The following is an 18,300-nucleotide window of genomic DNA, read 5'->3' on the forward strand; positions in this document are numbered from 1 at the left end:
AGTTGCCCAAGACTGAGAGACCAATGTAAATATGGGCTGGTTCTCAGATTGTTGTGCGCTTTTACAGCACGCCTACCTCCACGGGTATCCAATGACACACTAACTCGAGTTTAACTTGTTACACGCGAGATAATGAGCGATCATCCAATCACGCATGCTTCATCTATCTAACCTGCCTCTAGTTTCAGTGCGAGGTGTCCGCGCGCACCTGTTGGTGAATGATGTACAGTAGGCTGCATGTAAACGCTCATTTCTCCTCACACTTTCGTCGTTTTATCACTTTCACATAAGTTATTTGGAGCGTTGTCGTTGTACACGGGTGTATTTTAAATAAGCGTTTGCTTGTCCTCGTCAAGTGAAAAGATGAACCAAACTGACCTTCGGAGACTTTTCGCAGCATGTGATGGGAATAAGTCAGGAAGAGTCGAATACGAGGACTTCACTACTGTTTGCCGAGAGCTTAATGTCCCTGCGGACGAGATCAGGACTTTATTCAACAAGTTCGACCTGGATGGAGACGGATACATTAATTTCAACGACTTTTCGTCAAGCTTTCACGAAGTTTCCGAAGCCCTCAATCTTGCTTTGTTGGGAAACAGTTTGCAAAGTCAGAGAAGCGCTTGGGATGAGTTTGAAAACACATTAGACGGAGATGTGGCCTTTTATTTAGGAAGGTAGGCTTATGTTTTGACTTGTGAAGTTCAGATTCACTAATTTTGTTAAACTTTTACTTGCGTCCATTATTAACATAAGAGGATGCACGAGACAATATAGGCTAATTTGCCTACGTTTTAAACGGATTAGTTTAAACTAGTTTAGTTTACTTTCTAGTTTTTAAGGTAGCTCAAGTTCTAAAAAATATCGTGTGTGGACTTGTGCAATTTGTGAAGCCCGCTTTGAGTTTTAGACCAGTGAGGACAAAGAGAAAGGTGAAGACATTTTGGCTGGTTCTCACTTTCTGAGAGCTCTTTAAAGGCTTGTTTGAGGGTCAAGACTTGGTTTTAGGGATAAGGTTATAATTGGGTTTGGGGTAAGGGTTCAGTTTAGGCACTTGTGATGGGGTTATGGTAAGGAGCTAGAGATTGCATTGTGTCAATGAATCTCCTCACAAAGATAGATGTAACAATGTGTTTGTTTGGGTGTTTTTTTTTTGGTTTTTTTCGCCAGTGGTGGAAATGGCCAATATATATTTTATATATTTTGGACCATAGATGCATAAAATCCTACTATTTATGCATGAAATGTGCATAGCGTTTGGATGCTCTTATGGGGATAAAAGATGGAAATCCTCTGCGTTTTTAACTGGGACTTTTTTTTTTTTTTAACATTCACTCCCTGGACTCAGTTCCTCCATTTACATCTAGCTGGATATAAAAACAATAGTCTATGGTTTCTATCTGCCCATAGCTAAGTAAATTTGTGTATACACAGATGTTTTTCATCTGCATTTTGTAAATTCTGCCATTTTGTAAAGTCTTTTTTGTAAATTTTGCCAAGTCTTGACAACTGGCTTCATCCATCCACATAAGATGCGCTCATTCAGTCCTTGTGCTTTATTGCTGTTCCCACTTTTTTCCCCCCCTTGTCTGCAGGCAGTGCGATGCAGTGAGCGAGTTGTATGAACAAATCCACTCCACATCAGATGAGCTGTTACTGCAGCAATATGAGGATGTCATCAAAGCCTTTGTGGCCGAGAGCAAAGAACACCGGATGGAGAGTGAACAACTCGAGACCAGTCTTCGAAGGTGAGAGGAGCATTTCCAGGATTCAGCCGGGATGCTGTGCTGATACAAAAACAGGTTTTACAACAGCTGGTTTGGCCCTTTCAAATTGTCATTGCCAAGGCTGATGAGATATTATGAAGGACAATAGTAGTTGTACCTCGATATAATTTCATGTCCCTTTACACGTTTTAAAGAATTTCTTTAGCATTTTAATTGTTCGTTATTTAAAACTTGTTGTTCTGAGGCCCCTTGGAAGTTTTCTGAAGCTTTCTAGTGGGAGTAAGACACAGAATTTAAACAGCTGTTCCGTATCAGATTAATGAATCACTAATATTGTTGTGAACTTCCTATCTACTTAATCAGTTGGTGGACAGAAACACTGGCCTTTTTTTTTTTTTTTTTTTTTTTTTTTTTGTCCAGGAAGTGTTTTTTTGGTTCATATAATGATTCAGGTTCTAAAGCTTACATTATTAAAATGAAGAAAATCTCTTCCATTCTTAAGGAAGGAGGAAATTGAAAATTAGTGCAAAGTTACTAAGCTTGTCCTTCTCCTCGTATTTCTCAAGAATTTGAGAGTAGGTGTGGACACAGTTTGAGTGCTCTGTTTTCTCAGTGAAACACAGTCCAGGCCTTTTACTGTGTGTTTAGCATAAGGCTGTTTGTTTCACCTCCGGTCCACCTTACACAGTTGCGGCTTGTTTTCTCAAGAGTCCTACCTTCATTCCTCCCTTCCCTTTCGTCAGAGGTTTGCTCAACTGCACCCACTTGATGATTATAAGACAGTGTAGCTTAAAGGAGTAATTCATCTCTCCAGTAGTAGCTCCTCTGGGGAACGTTTCTTTTGAGACCTGGATGCCGGTGCACTTGGTCTTAGGAAACTCTTTAATGCATCCAAGACCGGTTGTTTCAAACTGCTTTCTGGAGACTTTAAAGTTGCCATTTGGTTCTAAAAAGTTCAGGCAATGCCTTTTGCTTTTTTGATGTCAACAGGACAGAGGAACTGACCAGCTGTCAGTTAGATGAGATGGAGGAGGACGTGCAGCAGCAACTGGCCCGCACAGAAGAAAGGGTCAGAGAACAGGTGAGAAGTCAGACATGTTTTATATTCAGTGACTATTTTTATTATGACTTGGCACATTTATGTACAATAGTTTGAATATTAACTCTTTCCCTGCCAGCATTTTTCAAAAAAGTTGTCAGCCACTGCCAGCATTTTGATCATTTTCACAATTTCAAAATTTGCCCCTTGGCCTCTGTCCATCATGGTCTCCTAATCATCCCCAGGGTGCGAACTACGGGGGAGCTAGGGGGAGCTCGGCTCCCCTTAAGACATGGGCTCCCCTGAAAACATGATTTGTGAAATTTTGGGGGGTCTCAAAAAATATTGACAGTGTTATTTTGACGTGCAATTTCAGTTTTGTGTAATGTGATCAACGTGGATTATTATGTGTAAAATAGCAAAAATATCATTCATTCATGCAGGATGGCGATTTAAACCTACCGGTAATTCACTTCAATAAAGATAACTATGCATGATATTGGCTATTCTTGTCATGAGCATCAAGGTGTGGTGGCGCTGTGGTGCGGCGCTGTGGTGCAAATTCCACTCATGTTAACTAACTTCGTCGAAAAAAATATAAACGTTTGATATGCGCGCGAAGTCCTTAATCCATTCTGTGTTAAGGTAAGGCATGTTATTCCCAAAATGTGTTGTGGCTGAGTTGTTAGGTCTGCGTGACTCTCGATGTCTTAGGCCTAATTGAATGGAGGAATTATGGTATTCTTCTGTAGCCCGACGAATAATTTAACCGTTGTTCATGTGAACTCAAAGACATCCTATTTATAGACTATTTGTTGGTGGATGTTTGCTGTTTGACCTATCAATTCGGGTCGATAAATTATAATAAGGTAAATCCTGTGTAGTGATTTATCCTATATAGTGCTTGCATAAAGCAAGTAGTGCATACACTTCTGACTTGTAGCTGTTATATCTGTCGTTCATGAACGATCCATTCATAATTGCGTCTGTCACGTGACAGATGAATGAAAGACTCTGAAGGTAAAGTAATTGTTCCTTGTAAATTATTTTTGACTGCATTATGATTTCTTAATTCAGAATATAATCAAGATTGCGTAGGTGGATGTGTTCGGGGAATTTGCCTGTTAAAAGTAAACATTTGCCCCTTAGATGAACGAAATGGCTCGAAAAAAGATTCTTTCATTTTGATGAACGAGAGCGAACAAGAGTCAGTAAAATGATTCGAACTTCCCATCCTCGTATGGCACGCACATAACCAATACCCCCCCCCCTCCCCCTTTGAAAAAAAAAAACATCAACAAAAGTGGGCTCCCCCAAAACACATGGTATAGTTCGAACACTGATCATCCCCATATACTGATTGGCTTCATCACTGTCTCCTCTCCACCAGTAAGCTGGTGTGTGTTCTGGCGCAATATGGCTGCCGTCACATCATCCAGGTGGATGCTGCACATTGGTGGTGGTTGAGGAGATTCCCTCTTCCATGTAAAGCGCTTTGAGTACCCAGAAAAGCGCTATATAAATGTAACAAATTATTCATGAAAGGCAACATTTTGAGCAAAAAGCTGAGGAAATTGCTTTTGTCAAGACTGTCTGGATTGGATTCAGAACGATGATCAAAACATAGATGGAGTAGGTCGAGTCCATCAACATAGCTCGTCCTGGGTCGACATTTCATTCAGTAACATTAGGCACCACCATTAGGTTTTAATTTATATCTGGTTTAATGTTGATTGCTGCATTTTTACATATGTATATGCTATAGCTTGTTTCTACTTCGTTGTGTTTTGATCAGGAGATGCATAATAGCGCCCCCTACCGTATAACAGTGAAAACACAGAAAGCTGGAAATTTCCGTCAATGGTGGGGAAAGAAAGAGTTAACAATGTAACATTTTTACATGCAGAATAAAGCAAAAGTAGGTCATGCTTTTCTGAATTCTTAATGATATTCAAATGTGTTGTAGACTAAAGGGACACTAAACAAAACTGCATGCATTTTGTGTAAAAACATTGTTTTGGTTGTGCTTCGGCTCTGCGTGACTACAGATTAATATGAGCCTGCACAATAGAAAATGCTTTACAATGAACTCTAACAGTAAAACAGAACTCTAACAATAAAGTTCCTTACTCGCCTGTTAAGTAATAAAAATGTCACCTCCACGTCACTTTAACATTTCAAATCCTTCAGTTCTCATAATCTCTGAAAAGCCAAGCCAGTGTTGATTCTGGTTTATTTCCTGTGAAAACCATGTCAGGTCTAAAATACAAACGCTTATAATTGGCTTACCATAGTGAAACGGGTTAAGACATGTTTCTGAAGGATTGTTGTATTTACTAACTATTTAAACTGTTAATTTTGAACAAAAAAGTTACACCGTGTATTTTAAGTACTACGGTGTATATATTGAATGCTTTTTAAATGGCATTCGTTACTATAACCACGGTTCATACGTGTAAATGTGTATTTATTCTGTCTTGCTGAGTGGAAAAGAGGGATTTCGGGTTTAGCTTCTTGCTCAGTAGTTCACCTTTATTCTTGTAGCCCAGTGAGCTTTTTAACAGGAAGGCCAGCCTGACTCTGTGCACAAAGGCTTCTCTATGAGAGCTTGTAAATGCCTCTTTATTAGGCCTGTGCATATAAGGAAAACACTCTTCTTGGGTTTCATGCATACAGGAGCAGAAGAAATTGGATGAATCCATTGCTATGCTCCAAATCAAGCATGAGAATGAGCTGGCAGACCTGCAAACAACAATCGAGAGGCTCACAAAGGTGAGACAATGTGGGATTCTCATTTGAATGCATGTGGGTTTGTCGATATTTTGTGTGTAACTTGCATAGTTTCTTACGTTCTCTAATTTTAGCAGTATCAAGAGGAGTCGAAATTAAACAGCCCCAGAGAAGATGCCATCAAATTGAGAGCACAGATTAAAGCTCTGATGCAGGTATGAATCAGATTCTACTACCACATGCAGTGCCCTTCAGAAATGTTTGAACCTTAGGGGAGAGTAAGGTAAAGTCTGCCAATTTTTATCTAAAATGATGGTTCACCCAAAAATGTAAATTCTCACCATCACTCTATTCTGTGACTGTCTTCTGTAGATAAAATATATTTTGAGAAATTACTTTTCTTTTTTTCTTCATTAAAAAAAGTTCCCAACATTCTTCTTTTTTTTTTTTTTTTTTTTTTTTGAAAACTTGAGACGTCTTGAGGTGAACTATCACATAAGGCCATAGAAATAGAATATGAGAATGATTTACGCTTCAAATAAAAATGTAACAAAACAACGGTACTTTTTAAATGTCAAATTATGAACCATTTTGTTAGAGGCACCACAGCTTATCCACTGACACATCGTAGCCCAATCTGTCTGAATTTGGCGGGGCAGATTACCCTTTATTCTGTATTTGCAAAATAAGGGTTGGCACCCTAAATACCAAATTGCTAAATGTATGACCTCTACAGCTTTCATTTGTTTCTCTGCAGGAGAATGAGGAGCTGAGGAGTTCTCTTATGAAAGCCAAGATGAATGTCTCAGTTCTCCAGGTTGAGTTGGACGGATTGAAGAATGCCTTCACTGACCAGAAACTCCAACACGAGAGGTGAGAATACTGATGCTTCAAACTGGGTTTGTGTATGTAAAGATGATTGCTGCCATTGGTTCTCACAAACAGCCTAAATAAATGTGAACTTTTGTTTTATTTTTCCTTCTCAGAGAAAGTGATGACCTTAAGAAGATGGTGATGGAGTATCAGTCTTATTCCAGCCATATAGAAATCCTCCAGTAAGTCAATTCAGTTGTTCTCTGTAATAGTCAAATTAATCAAAATATTCTAATGAAGAAATGGATTTCTTGCTTGTTTTGATATGAAAGGTTTGACTTTTTCAGGGAAGTGAACAAATCGTTGTATGACAGCAATGATGGGTTACGCTCTGCTCTGAGCCAGGAGAACTCCTCTACAAAAAGACGGGTAGCTATATAATCGGTTTTTTTTATTTGAGTTGGTACTGCATTCATTTTAACCATGATCAAATATTTGGATTTTGATATCATAAAGGATATCAGCATTGTTTCTGGAATGCATTTCAATGTACACAATAACTATCCTCATTAAAATGTTTGTTCTTCTGTAGCTCTCACCAAAAAATGAAATTCCTCCTAGGAAGATGAAACCAATTCGACAGAGTACAATGAATCAGAGCGGGTAATTATGCCCTCTATTGTTTGCTCAGTATATTATTCTGTCAAGGTACAACTGCAACAAATGCAGAGTAAACATTCAAGATGCTTTGTTTAGGTCTGTGTGTTTATATTATACTATATTAATTAAATTATTAATTTTTTTCTATGGAGGACTAAATGTCTATTTTTAACTTTTTTTTTATTTTTTTTTATAGTTTTACTAATGAAGAGGATACTATGTCCTTGGTCAAGTGCTGGGCTGATAAATATTTGGACAGTGGCGTTTCCCTTCAGACGGACCCTGAGCCGATGTCAGCCAGCGATTATGACAGTGACGACAGCCATAATTCAGTGGAGACAGTGCATCATAGTTACTCTTCTATTCCATCTGAACTGGAGGCAAGTCTTCAGCTTTCACTAGTTTTCACACTGTACGTGTTGTGTATCTGTATAATTCCTTTCTAGGTAAATTACTAATGTTTTTGTAGGTGTCGGAACTGAAGTCTGAAGCTTTGGGATCTGTACCTCGTAGCAGAGTTGGCTCAATATCCTCACTTCGGCGACGCTTATCTGCTTTTCCTGTCAAGGTAGTTCTTGCTTACTCCCTAGTTTTTAAACATCTTTGAAGTAGACTTTTATTTAGTAAGCTTACTTAAGGATTTGATTAGTAAGATTTTACAAGAAAGTTTTAGGATCATATGTAAATGTAATACATCTTGTGTAATCTTAAAACTGCTGGGTTTTTAAAAAAAAAAATTGTATTTGTGCAACTCTTGTGTAACTTGTATCTCGGCCCTTGTCATGAAAATAGCCTCAGCTGCTGACATAACATTCAGCTCTACTACTACTACATACAGTAGTTTTGATAAACTATAAAGGCCCGAAGTGTTTTTGTAAAGTTATGGGCCAGTTAGCAAGTAACTTATTTCCAAGGACTATTTTTAGTAGCATTTGGATCCTGTGTATAATGATCAAATGCTGTTTAATCATATCCTCTGGGATCTGGGGGCCTCAATATCACATAAAACAATTTAAAATAGGACAACTTTTTTTTTTTTTTATTCTTTCTCTCGAAGAAGAACTTGAGAAACTTTGATATGATAAATTAAATTTGGATATGATATTTGATCATGCGTTTGATTTCAATACCTGGCATGACTTTACAATAATACTTATAACTAGGGCTGTCAAACGATTAATCGCGATTAATCGCATCCAAAATAAAAGTTTGTTTTTACATAATATATATGTGTGTATGATGTATAATTATTTTCTATATATAAATACACACACATGCATGTATATATTTAAGAAAAATTTGTTATTTATATATAAAATATTTATATATAATATAAATTATATATAATATAAATATATATACACAGTATATACATGCAAATATTTCTTAAATATATGCATGTGTGTGTATTTATATATAGAAAATAATTATACACCATACACACACATATATTATGTAAAAACAAACTTTTTTTTTGGATGCGATTAATTGTTTGACAGCCCTACTTATAACTCTAAGCATTTGTATGCATCCTATGAGTATTCATTTTTGTAGTTATGGCAAGTTCTAAAATATTTTATTGGCTATAAAATAGTTAATTTAATCGTTAATCTTATCTAGTAAATGGCGGCACTATAAAACTGGTAAAAAAAGTAAAAAATGTTGAGAAGCACTGTGATGGACTTTGTACATTTGTTCTCTATAGCAAACTGAAGACGACTTGCATGACACAGATCTTGATCCAGTGTATCGTCTGGTGTTGGCTGGGGATGCTGGGTCAGGAAAATCCAGCTTTTTACTACGGTTGAGTCTTAACGAATTCAGAGGAGATATGCAAACCACTCTTGGTGAGAACATGCAACCACGCTATTTTTGAATGAGCTTTAATGTTACCATATGTATACATTATGATGATAGAATCCAAAGAGCTCAAAATTCGTTCTTGCAGGGGTTGATTTTCAAATCAAGAAGATGCTTGTAGATGGAGAGAAAACAAACCTTCAGATCTGGGACACTGCTGGACAGGAAAGGTAAATGTAAAATGTCCGATTTAAGAACCAACAACATGGATAGTTAAAATTATGATGAAGTTATATATGAATTAAGGTGCACAGATACTAAATTTGTCTGCTGGTACACAATGCCGGTCCTCCCTATACGCCAAGTACACAAGTTGTGTAAGGCCCCTGAACCACCAGGGGGCCCCTTGCTCTCAAAGATGACTTGACTAGGGATGCAATTAATAAAATTTGTTTCTGTTTTGATTTTGGCTTCCAATGATTATGAAAACATGATGCCGCATTCAATCCTCTCCTGTGAAGCAGTGCACTGCCGCCCTTGCGTTCCATTCAAATCCTTATGTAACATGACTGTCCTAATATACAGGCTCTGGCAGGACTGTATAAAAGTCTATTGAGCTGCTATTGTTTTCACTTCAACAGCCCTAAATTCAACGAGATTTTCCTCAAGATTTTTCAAATGACTGCTTTTGCACTTTATATTCAGCAAAGAATGTATCATGGTTTCCTCAAACATTTCTGAAGGATCATGTGACACTGAAGTCTGGAGTAAATGATGCTGAAAATTAAGCTTTGCATCACATTTATTCATTTAATATTAAAATGAAAAACATTTAAAATTGTAATATTTCACACTTATGGTTTTACTGTATTTTTGATCAAATCCATGCAGCCTTAGTTAAAGGAGAACTTGGTAACTTTTTTAACTTAATAAAACTGTCTAGAATTCATTTGGATGGTTAAACAACCTGTTCTGGTGATATTGGTGACTTTCCCCGCTCCCCCCAGCGTTCCCAGGCGGAAAACCAACCTTGCAACTTGGGGACTACCGTCCCGGCAAGATAGAAATTGGAAGTCTCGTGAGAAGCGAGAACGAGAACGAGCGCGAAACACGAATTGCTTTACGGCAATTCGACATAAACACACACGCATGTATGATGTATTACCAGATTACCCACCTCGGTAGACATAGCTCCACACGATACAGTTGGCTTGCTCCGATCAAAACAAACGCACATGAGCAGCGGTAGAGAGGGGGAGGAGGCCGCCGCAAGTGAGTTTTTTACGTCCGTGTTGTGAAATATACGCCCCCCCACAGCTGTAGGGGGAGCTCGTGGGGAAAACATGCGACAAAAGGAAAAATCAGCGAAGAAGTGACTAGAGTTCGCTAGAGTTGCCGAGTTCTCCTTTAACATAAGAGACCTTCAAAAACACAATCTTACTTCCCCAAAACTTTTGAATGCTGGTTTATGCTAAAACATTGTCAACTGGGTTAGTGTTTTGTGCGGTGACTTGATTAATTTTAATTTCTTCAATATCATTTTATTGCATTCTAAGTGAGTTTTACATGGTTAAGACTGTCCCGTCAGTCCTGTTTAACAAATGTGGCATGTTGCCACAGAAAATAAATTGAATCACATGTATAAATGAAGGGGAAACATGTTTACAGTAAATAATGTAATATTGGCAGGCATGCAGGCCTAGGGTTTAAATGTGAAGCTTGTGTTGGATTCTTTCCCCCGGTTTCACAGACAAGATTTAAGTCTACTTTCAGACTAAAATGCATGTTTGAGCTCTTTTAACTGAAAGTAACTTGCACATCTTAAAATATATCAATGCCATTGTTTTGTCACGATGAACACCAGTAATGTTTTTTCCTAAGGCACTTTTATAAAAGCTACTTAAATGCCTACTCCTGGTTTAATCTAAGGCTTGTCTGTGAAACCGAGCCTTTGTTTGTTACTTGATCTGTAGCATAAATGTATGTTTGAGGACTTTATTTTACATGAAGGAATTTCTAGTTGTAAAGGGTAATTCCTGTGGGACGTTCAGATTTTAAGCCTTTGATTTGTCGTTGCTGCCTGCTGTTTTCATTGTCTAATGAACCATATGCTGAAGATAAAGAACTGTTCAAATGTTTGGGGTCAGTAAGAGTTGAATGCTTTTTTAAAAAAAAAAGAAAAAAAAAAAGACTTGTGCTCACCAAGGTTGGATTTATTTGATTGATACAGTAAAACGATAATATTGTGAAGTTACTTTTTTTTTTTTTGTGTATTACATTGTTGGTAAAGCTGAATTTTCATCAGCCAATACTCCATGCTTCAGTGTCAGTTTTGCTGCTTAATATTTTTGTGGAAACTTTTAAATGTACATGTACTTTTTACATTTTTTTGTAAATTTGGAGTGCTGTCAGTACAGAGAACAACGACAAAAATCAGTGTTGCCTACACCGTGTTATCCTCTTTAAAATTTGCACCCTGTTGACTTCAATGGGGCAAGTTTTAAACCTGCTTTTAGCCTCTTAACATCCTTGATGTGTCATTACAAGTGCCCAACCATGTGAGTGAATAAATGAATGCTGCTGATTAAAAGTATTGAAATAAAAATATTGAAAAAGTTCTTACTGACCCACAAACTTTTGAGCTGTAGTGTATGTCGACAATACTTTGTAAGCACATTCATTTTTAAAAAGTTGTTGCTTTTCTCCAGGTTCCGCAGCATTGCTAGGTCATATTTCCGCAAAGCACACGGAGTGCTACTGCTGTACGATGTCACGTCTGAGAGCAGCTTTCTGAATGTTCGTGAATGGGTGGAACAGATTCAGGTACGGTGACAAATTTTGACCTTTACTTTTCCTTTTTTATTTATAGTCTGAATCCGATCAATTTTCCCTCACAGGAGTCAACCGATAAGGACATCCCAATGTGTGTAATCGGGAACAAGGTGGATTTGAGGGCAGAGAGGCCAGAGGGAAGCTGTGTGAGCTCTTTCCATGGGGAAAAGCTTGCTATGGTGAGTCTCCGATTTGTGTGGAAAGAATGTATTAATCATCATGTTGTCAATTTGTAACGGCTGCTGTCCATGACAGGCTTATAACGCCCTGTTCTGTGAGGCGAGTGCTAAAGAGGGGACGAACGTCGTCGAGGCCGTTTTACACTTAGCAAGGTAAGATCAGCTCTTGCTCATTCTAAAACCGAGTAAAGATATGAAGTGTTTTGAAGTTTCAAATGTCTTCTGAAACATTATCACAGAGAAGTAAAGAAACATGCAAAACTGGGGCGGAGGTCAGAGTCCCAGGTGAATCTGAGTCTTCACAAACGGAGGAAGACGCTGAGCAACTGCTGTGGAGTTTAAAAGTGAAATGTCTTAAATTTATTTTAATGTCAGTGCTTTGTAGTAAAGGTAACTTTTTAAATAATTATTTCACCTTATAAAATGACCTTTATTGGGAAAATGTTAATAAAACCATTTTTAAAGAATCAAGTTAGTCACTTAAGCAATTGCCAACTTTTGGATGTTTTGTAAGTGTCCTCCTGATCAAATGTATACTTGTACATTTGCCTACAAATGATCAATTCACTTCAGGGTTCAATGTTTATTTAAATGTTTTTTTTATTTGTTATATTTGAATGACTTGTTGAAGGATGTACATGTTTCTAACATTGTTAAATAAAAGTTTTAGATTTATTTAGTTTAAATCAATGGTCTGGAAGCCATTCTTCTGATGTTCTCTTAAAAAAAAAAAAAAAAGAGCAGCAAACTCCGATTTGAGTTACACTTTATTCAACAATTTTTAGTAAAGGAAATATAAAAATACAAGAGTATGTGTTTCTGAGATGGGTCGGTTATTCTTGGTCTTTACATGGTAAATACTGCTGAAGAAAAGAGACCTGTGCACAGTAAAGTAAATACCCAGTCAAACTAAATTGATGTACAAAAGGCCTTTAAAGGAAAGTACAAACAATGGTACAGCTGAATCCAGAGCAAGAAGAAAAAGATGCAGTCAAATGACAGCAACAATAATGATGGCTTAAGACCGTCTGGAGGATTTGATGTCTTCTAACTATTTGGCTTTAGAATCAGTTTTTTCGTTGGCTTTCTTTTGCTTCTGTTGCATTATTTCAGCATCTCTAAAAGAGAATACACGGAAAGATAATTGCAGTTAATAGTGTCCCACTACAATGTTAAACTGCAGCACATTTCCATTTCTCATACTCACAGAAACTAAGCAACAGATTATGAATGAGAGCTTCTTCCAGAGAAGCTGCTTCCAGCTCAAGTTTTGTTACCTCTGCTTTCGGGCAGCACCAGATAAACCATCGTTTCTCTTGCCCTTGTGCATATCACTTTGCTTCTTGGCATTTTTCTGGCGAGCAAGTTCACGCTGGTTTCCCCCTAAAGAGGACACAGTGCTGGAATTAAATATCTGATCTGACTGACACAATCAATTTTGTTGAAGAACTTAACTCTTCTACATGTCTTGATTGATAGTTCATACTTATTTTATTATAATGTCCACCTTCAGGTCATGGTAAACACGTTATCTTTAATGACTACTAAAATGTAAAATATTTCAAGATGACCATTTACTGAACTGAAGCAATTTAGGATTATTTTATTTTTTGAGAAACGTTTCTCTCAATTGGCAATGTAATAAAATGCAAAACATAATACAATGTTAATAAGAAACATTATTGGTAGATATTTTGATTGGTTTGGGCCTTTATAAAACTCGGGTGTGAGCTCCATATTCTCACTCTATCAATCACACTAATACCCGGATGTATCATATGATACAAAACTTATATTTAAAAATATATATATTTTTAAAGGTTCTCCTTTGTGATTCTTATGAGGAAGTGACGTGCCCTTATGTGTAACGCATAACTTGACTCAAAGACGCCTAAGCATTATGATCAATTTATCATATATATATATATATATATATATATATATATACCAGTGATTGTTTCTGCAGCTTTAACTGAAATGGATTCGGGCAAAGATGAAGGCTGTGTGAGCGCCACATTATATAGATAGATGCCAACACAAACTTTTAAAAAAACGAACTTAGGACAAATTTAATGGTATACATATAATTCGATGAGTTGAATCATACAAAACACATACAGTCCAATTACATTAACTATATATATTATAAAATCCCGACCAGTCGATTTTCCATTGGACTCAATCTGCCAGGCTAACATTCGCTGTGGCCGGATGTCAGAGCTCTCGTTTAGGTCTGACAGCGACCAAATATCGCAAAACTGGACCCAAGAAAGTTCCGTTTATATACTCACTTGTCATTTTTTTTTAATCAGTTTTATCCGATTTTCAGATGAGCTCACCCCAAGGGCCGCTATCTTTTTACCCAGCAAACAACCGATGTCTTTACTGTCCGTCGTCAAACTTGCACTGAAGCATCGGCAGCATCGCGAGATCTTTCGGTACAGGAGGCAATCATTTGATTGGATACAACATGTGACGTCAGGAACGGTTGTCATAGGTTAAGGGTTAAACTGTATTAAGATTATTTTGGTAGGTTTAAACCAGAGCCTCAGAACCGGGCTGTATGATAGAAACTAGAAATTGTGGAAAAAATCTGCAAGCTAATATTGTTAATAATACAATAACTTATATTTTGTAAATAAATTTACAACTGTGACAATTAGCGCCTATCATAATCAACTAAACGCTGGATTTTCAAAAGTATGTGAAGTTCACGGCATAAACTTTTTAAAAGACGTTCAAGAGTTTTACACTCTGATGCCCCGCCCTAAACACGACGCTGAACAAAACAACTCGTGATTGGTTGCTTTACATGTCACTCAGGCTTCCTTTTGGTCAGTTGGCCAATGAAAGCTGCTTTGGAGTTCATCAGGCCTTGAGTCTGAAGGGCTGGCTCCGTGAGGATGAGGCCGACTTCTGGGTTGGCCTACAAAAATACATAATTACTCTATCTTAAAAGTCTGCCATCTTCATTCCTGGTGCATGTTATGGCAGGGAACATCAAGACACGGAATGTCAATAACGTAAAAGCTAGCTAAGTCATAAAGCCAATAGACCTATAATGAAATATTTTGGGTAGCTTGCAGAAACACATTCGAATTGCTGTAGGCTATGATGGAGCAGGGATCAATACGGTGGCCGAGAGAGCTCAACGCGCTGCAAATGAAGAAAACACATGCAAACAGAAAAAAACACATGCAAATAGAAAAAAACACAAGCAAATAGAAAAAAAAACACCAGCGAATAAGAAAACATCTTCATCAGTTTTACAACTCACGTGCGTCCCAATACTCACAACACAACCAAATACAGAAACGCGCTGCAATTACAGAAACGCGCTGCAAAAGTTCACAACAAACCCAAATACAGAAACGCGCTGCAAATAGAACAGAACACAACGGAAATGTTTCCGGGGAACCCAATAAGTGACGGACGGACGGCTCGCGAGCTTTACCAGAGAGACGCGGGCTCTGGCTTTTACCTATGCCCTAACGTTACTCTCTTAAAAGGGCAGACGGCAGAGCCCTTGAATTGGGCACTTTGGAGTGAGCGGGGCACTTGTGTGCCATTATGTTGATGAAGGGAGCAACGAAAGACAACGTAATTTCCTCATTATTTTCACCTGGGATGTTCCCATGACAACGCAGCGCGTGTCCATCAGCTGAATAGCTGTTCTTACCAGAAATATAGTATTAATGCTGTTAACATAACTGTTGCAAATAAATATACATTTTATACAACAAAGTTTTTAAAATATGTGTTATATCTTTGTGTGAGTGTCTCAACTTTAAAACTTGCCGTCTCATATTTGGACCTATAGCTACATTCTAACATTTCTTATGAAACTTATTATAACATAACATGACAAAATGTGTTCAATGTAACTGATGTATAGATTAATGTCTTTTCCTCGTTCTTTTTCTCTATCTTTTTTATTTATTTATTTATTTTAGTCTTCAGCTCTTTTTAGTATTCTTATGACATTGAACATATCGCAAATACATTTTGTATATTGTATACAAAGTTGTATGTCATAAACGTGTCATCTTTGTATGTTTTGCAAAAAAAAAAAAAAAAAAAAATAAAAAATAAAAGTAGACAGCTGTAAGCACGTCCTAGACGTCCGTCCGTCACTTATTGGGTTCCCCGGAAACATTTCCGTTGTGTTCTGTTCTATTTGCAGCGCGTTTCTGTATTTGGTTTTGTTGTGAACTTTTGCAGCGCGTTTCTGTAATTGCAGCGCGCTTCTGTATTTGGTTGTGTTGTGAGTATTGGGACGCACGTGAGTTGTAAAACTGATGAAGATGTTTTCTTATTCGCTGGTGGTTTTTTTTCTATTTGCATGTGTTTTTTTCTATTTGCATGCGTTTTTTTCTGTTTGCATGTGTTTTCTTCATTTGCAGCGCGTTGAGCTCTCTCGGCCACCGTAGATCAATGATAGTCGAGCAAACCCTTGACTCTCTTAGTCCTGTGGTTTTTGACCCCAAAGCCCCCCACTGCCCACAACAATATTCACTTTTTAGAATTCTGGGGGTGAATTAAGAAATATTCTAATTTTGAGTTTTAGCTTATATTTTAAAGTCATCTTGATGTACCCTTAGAAGTTTGCTGGTCAAGAACCACTGCTTTAGACTATTGTCCTAACAAGTCGCCTTTAAAAAACACCAACAATTCAAAGCATATATTTCTGTTTAAAAAAAGTTGGACTCAAATGACCACAGCAAAGCAGACTGACACTTCAGCCATTCATCTGAGAGAAACGCACCTGTGCTGTTATCAGATACAATGTCTGCATTAATAACAGCCAGGGACAGAATCTGTGATCTTCCTCCGACACGTCACACCAGCAGGTTTGGGCAACAATAGATTAATATTAGATCCTCTGTATGATGAGTCACCGCTCAGACTGTTTACAGGAGTGCTGGAGTGTGGAGGCGGACAGAGTAATGCTCATGCCCAGGAAACCGAACTCTGGAGTGGAACCAGAGTAATTGTGTGGGTTAGTATTCAAGGCCGGATGTGGTTCCACTTCTGTAAGGGCAGATGTAAAATCAACATGAAGTCAAAATAGACCTTATTTGCTTTCTTAATGCATTTTCCTGGTCTTATGAATGATTCATCGGTGCATGTTATTTTAAAGAAAATTGTCTTTGTATACTCTGATCCACTGGTTCTCAAACTTTTTTATTTGAAGGCCCCCCATTGTCCAACACAATATTCAAATGACCCTCAATACAAGGGAATATATTTCCTCTGGTATTTCTTATACAAAGCTGCTTGTTTTCAAAAAAAAAAAAAAAACATGTAAGTGTTGGTATTTTAACTAACCACAATTAATTTTGTCATTCCAGAAATGTTAAGAACTAAATATTTTTTAAAAAGATTATTATTTTTTTTTTTTTGAATTTCATTAAACTCAGAACATATTCATCAATCTATATTGTATTAATATATTCATTTATATAATGAAACAGCTTGGATAAATGTGGAAGAGCAATGTAGAAATTGTGTTTTGAAAAATATTAATTCCCACTTATGATCCAACCAATTCCCGAAGTAAAAAAGAAGTGCTTAATTATCATATTTCACATTATGAAAGTAGAATAGGTTTAAAATAGTTGCGTAAAATCAATTATTCCCAATTCATCGCATCTAACATAAAAGTTTATGTAATATGTGTGACATTATATATATATATATATATATATATATATATATATATATATATATATATACACACACACATACATATATATTAGAAACACTCATATTATATAAACACCTCTTTTATGTTAGATACGATTTGACAGCACTGAAATGTTGACTTATAGCAGTGACTTTACTTGTTCTATTTGTCTATTTTATCTTTACTATTTTATATAATTAAATTTTCCATATGTATGTTGTCATATCAATGTAAACAAATAGCTATAAAATAAAAAATAACGATAAAATAAAAAAACACAGTTCATTAATTTTCTGCACATGGATTCATATTATAGTTTGACAAAAAATTTTTTCAGCAACAATTTTGTATTTCGGTTGTAATACTGATTTATTGTTATCTTGGAAGACATTTCTTCACACATAACTGAATCAAAATGTTTTCTATAATGATTTAATAGATAACAGCTGTTCCCACAAATTCCTATCGATAATTGATGCGCGTGATGCATTAGAACGCGAAACGAAACGCCAAACATATTAATACTTGTGTTTTTATTGCAAATATTTTAAACGCATTTGCCTTGCCCATTTTTCTGTGCGTATACTGCTTTGCATAAGTCGGTGTTCCACCGGCCCATGCAGCTGCTCTTTAAACAGTTCAGTGCATTTTCCCTCCGTCCCTTGGCAGCTTTGTGGAATGTTTGTTTGTGAGACTTGTAAGTTAATTTGCAAGTAGGCCGAGAGAGCTAGTTCCGTGCGGTCAGGACCACAGATGTGACTAAACTGCCCAAGGCCACCACCAGAGCTCCAAGCAGAAACTTCCAAGAAATTCCCTGAAACAGAGTAAGAAACGAGA

The 18,300-nt window shown here is 37.0% G+C and overlaps 3 protein-coding genes across 4 annotated transcripts in view; 1 reads left to right on the plus strand and 2 right to left on the minus strand.

Annotated features, from left to right (window-relative positions):
- Positions 1-120: 120 nt before the first annotated feature.
- Positions 121-12,461, plus strand: rasef2 (RAS and EF-hand domain containing 2). The gene is made up of 17 exons (XM_079874139.1): positions 121-674; positions 1,593-1,745; positions 2,715-2,805; positions 5,440-5,535; positions 5,628-5,708; positions 6,251-6,366; positions 6,480-6,548; positions 6,654-6,735; positions 6,899-6,969; positions 7,163-7,346; positions 7,436-7,534; positions 8,672-8,813; positions 8,915-8,996; positions 11,475-11,589; positions 11,664-11,777; positions 11,854-11,930; positions 12,017-12,461. Exons 1-17 carry the CDS (start codon positions 364-366, stop codon positions 12,117-12,119), a joined length of 1,986 nt encoding a protein of 661 aa, XP_079730265.1. The 5' UTR covers positions 121-363; the 3' UTR covers positions 12,120-12,461.
- Positions 12,462-12,526: 65 nt separating this feature from the next.
- On the minus strand, positions 12,527-14,219 carry serf2a (small EDRK-rich factor 2a). Its single transcript, XM_079874140.1, has 3 exons — positions 14,069-14,219; positions 13,055-13,160; positions 12,527-12,895 (listed from the first exon to the last, which is right to left on the minus strand). The coding sequence occupies exons 1-3, from the start codon at positions 14,073-14,075 to the stop codon at positions 12,829-12,831; spliced, it is 180 nt and encodes a 59-aa protein (XP_079730266.1). The 5' UTR covers positions 14,076-14,219; the 3' UTR covers positions 12,527-12,828.
- Positions 14,220-17,756: 3,537 nt separating this feature from the next.
- The window catches only part of fkbp16 (FKBP prolyl isomerase 16), a 45,540-nt gene continuing 44,996 nt past the window's right edge, over positions 17,757-18,300 (minus strand). The window contains exon 8 of one of the 2 annotated variants that reach the window (XM_079875066.1): positions 17,757-18,277. In XM_079875066.1, coding sequence (XP_079731192.1) covers positions 18,191-18,277 — 87 coding nt within the window. In that variant the 3' untranslated portion in view covers positions 17,757-18,190. The remainder of the gene's footprint in view (positions 18,278-18,300) is intronic. The other variant, XM_079875067.1, reaches the window with a different exon arrangement.

This window comes from Squalius cephalus (genome assembly GCF_949319135.1).
Source record: "Squalius cephalus genome assembly, chromosome: 6".
Taxonomy (NCBI): domain Eukaryota; kingdom Metazoa; phylum Chordata; class Actinopteri; order Cypriniformes; family Leuciscidae; genus Squalius; species Squalius cephalus.

What these genes read in the sequence shown, in the direction of transcription:
- rasef2 (XM_079874139.1), top strand. Translation starts at nt 364, where the DNA reads ATGAACCAAACTGACCTTCGGAGACTTTTCGCAGCATGTGATGGGAAT. An exon ending in ATGGGGAAAAGCTTGCTATG is followed by an intron (nt 11,778 to 11,853) that starts GTGAGTCTCCGA and finishes TGTCCATGACAG; the next exon opens with GCTTATAACGCCCTGTTCTG. An exon ending in GCCGTTTTACACTTAGCAAG is followed by an intron (nt 11,931 to 12,016) that starts GTAAGATCAGCT and finishes ACATTATCACAG; the next exon opens with AGAAGTAAAGAAACATGCAA.
- serf2a (XM_079874140.1), bottom strand. An exon ending in GGTGCTGCCCGAAAGCAGAG is followed by an intron (nt 12,896 to 13,054) that starts GTAACAAAACTT and finishes ATTCTCTTTTAG; the next exon opens with AGATGCTGAAATAATGCAAC.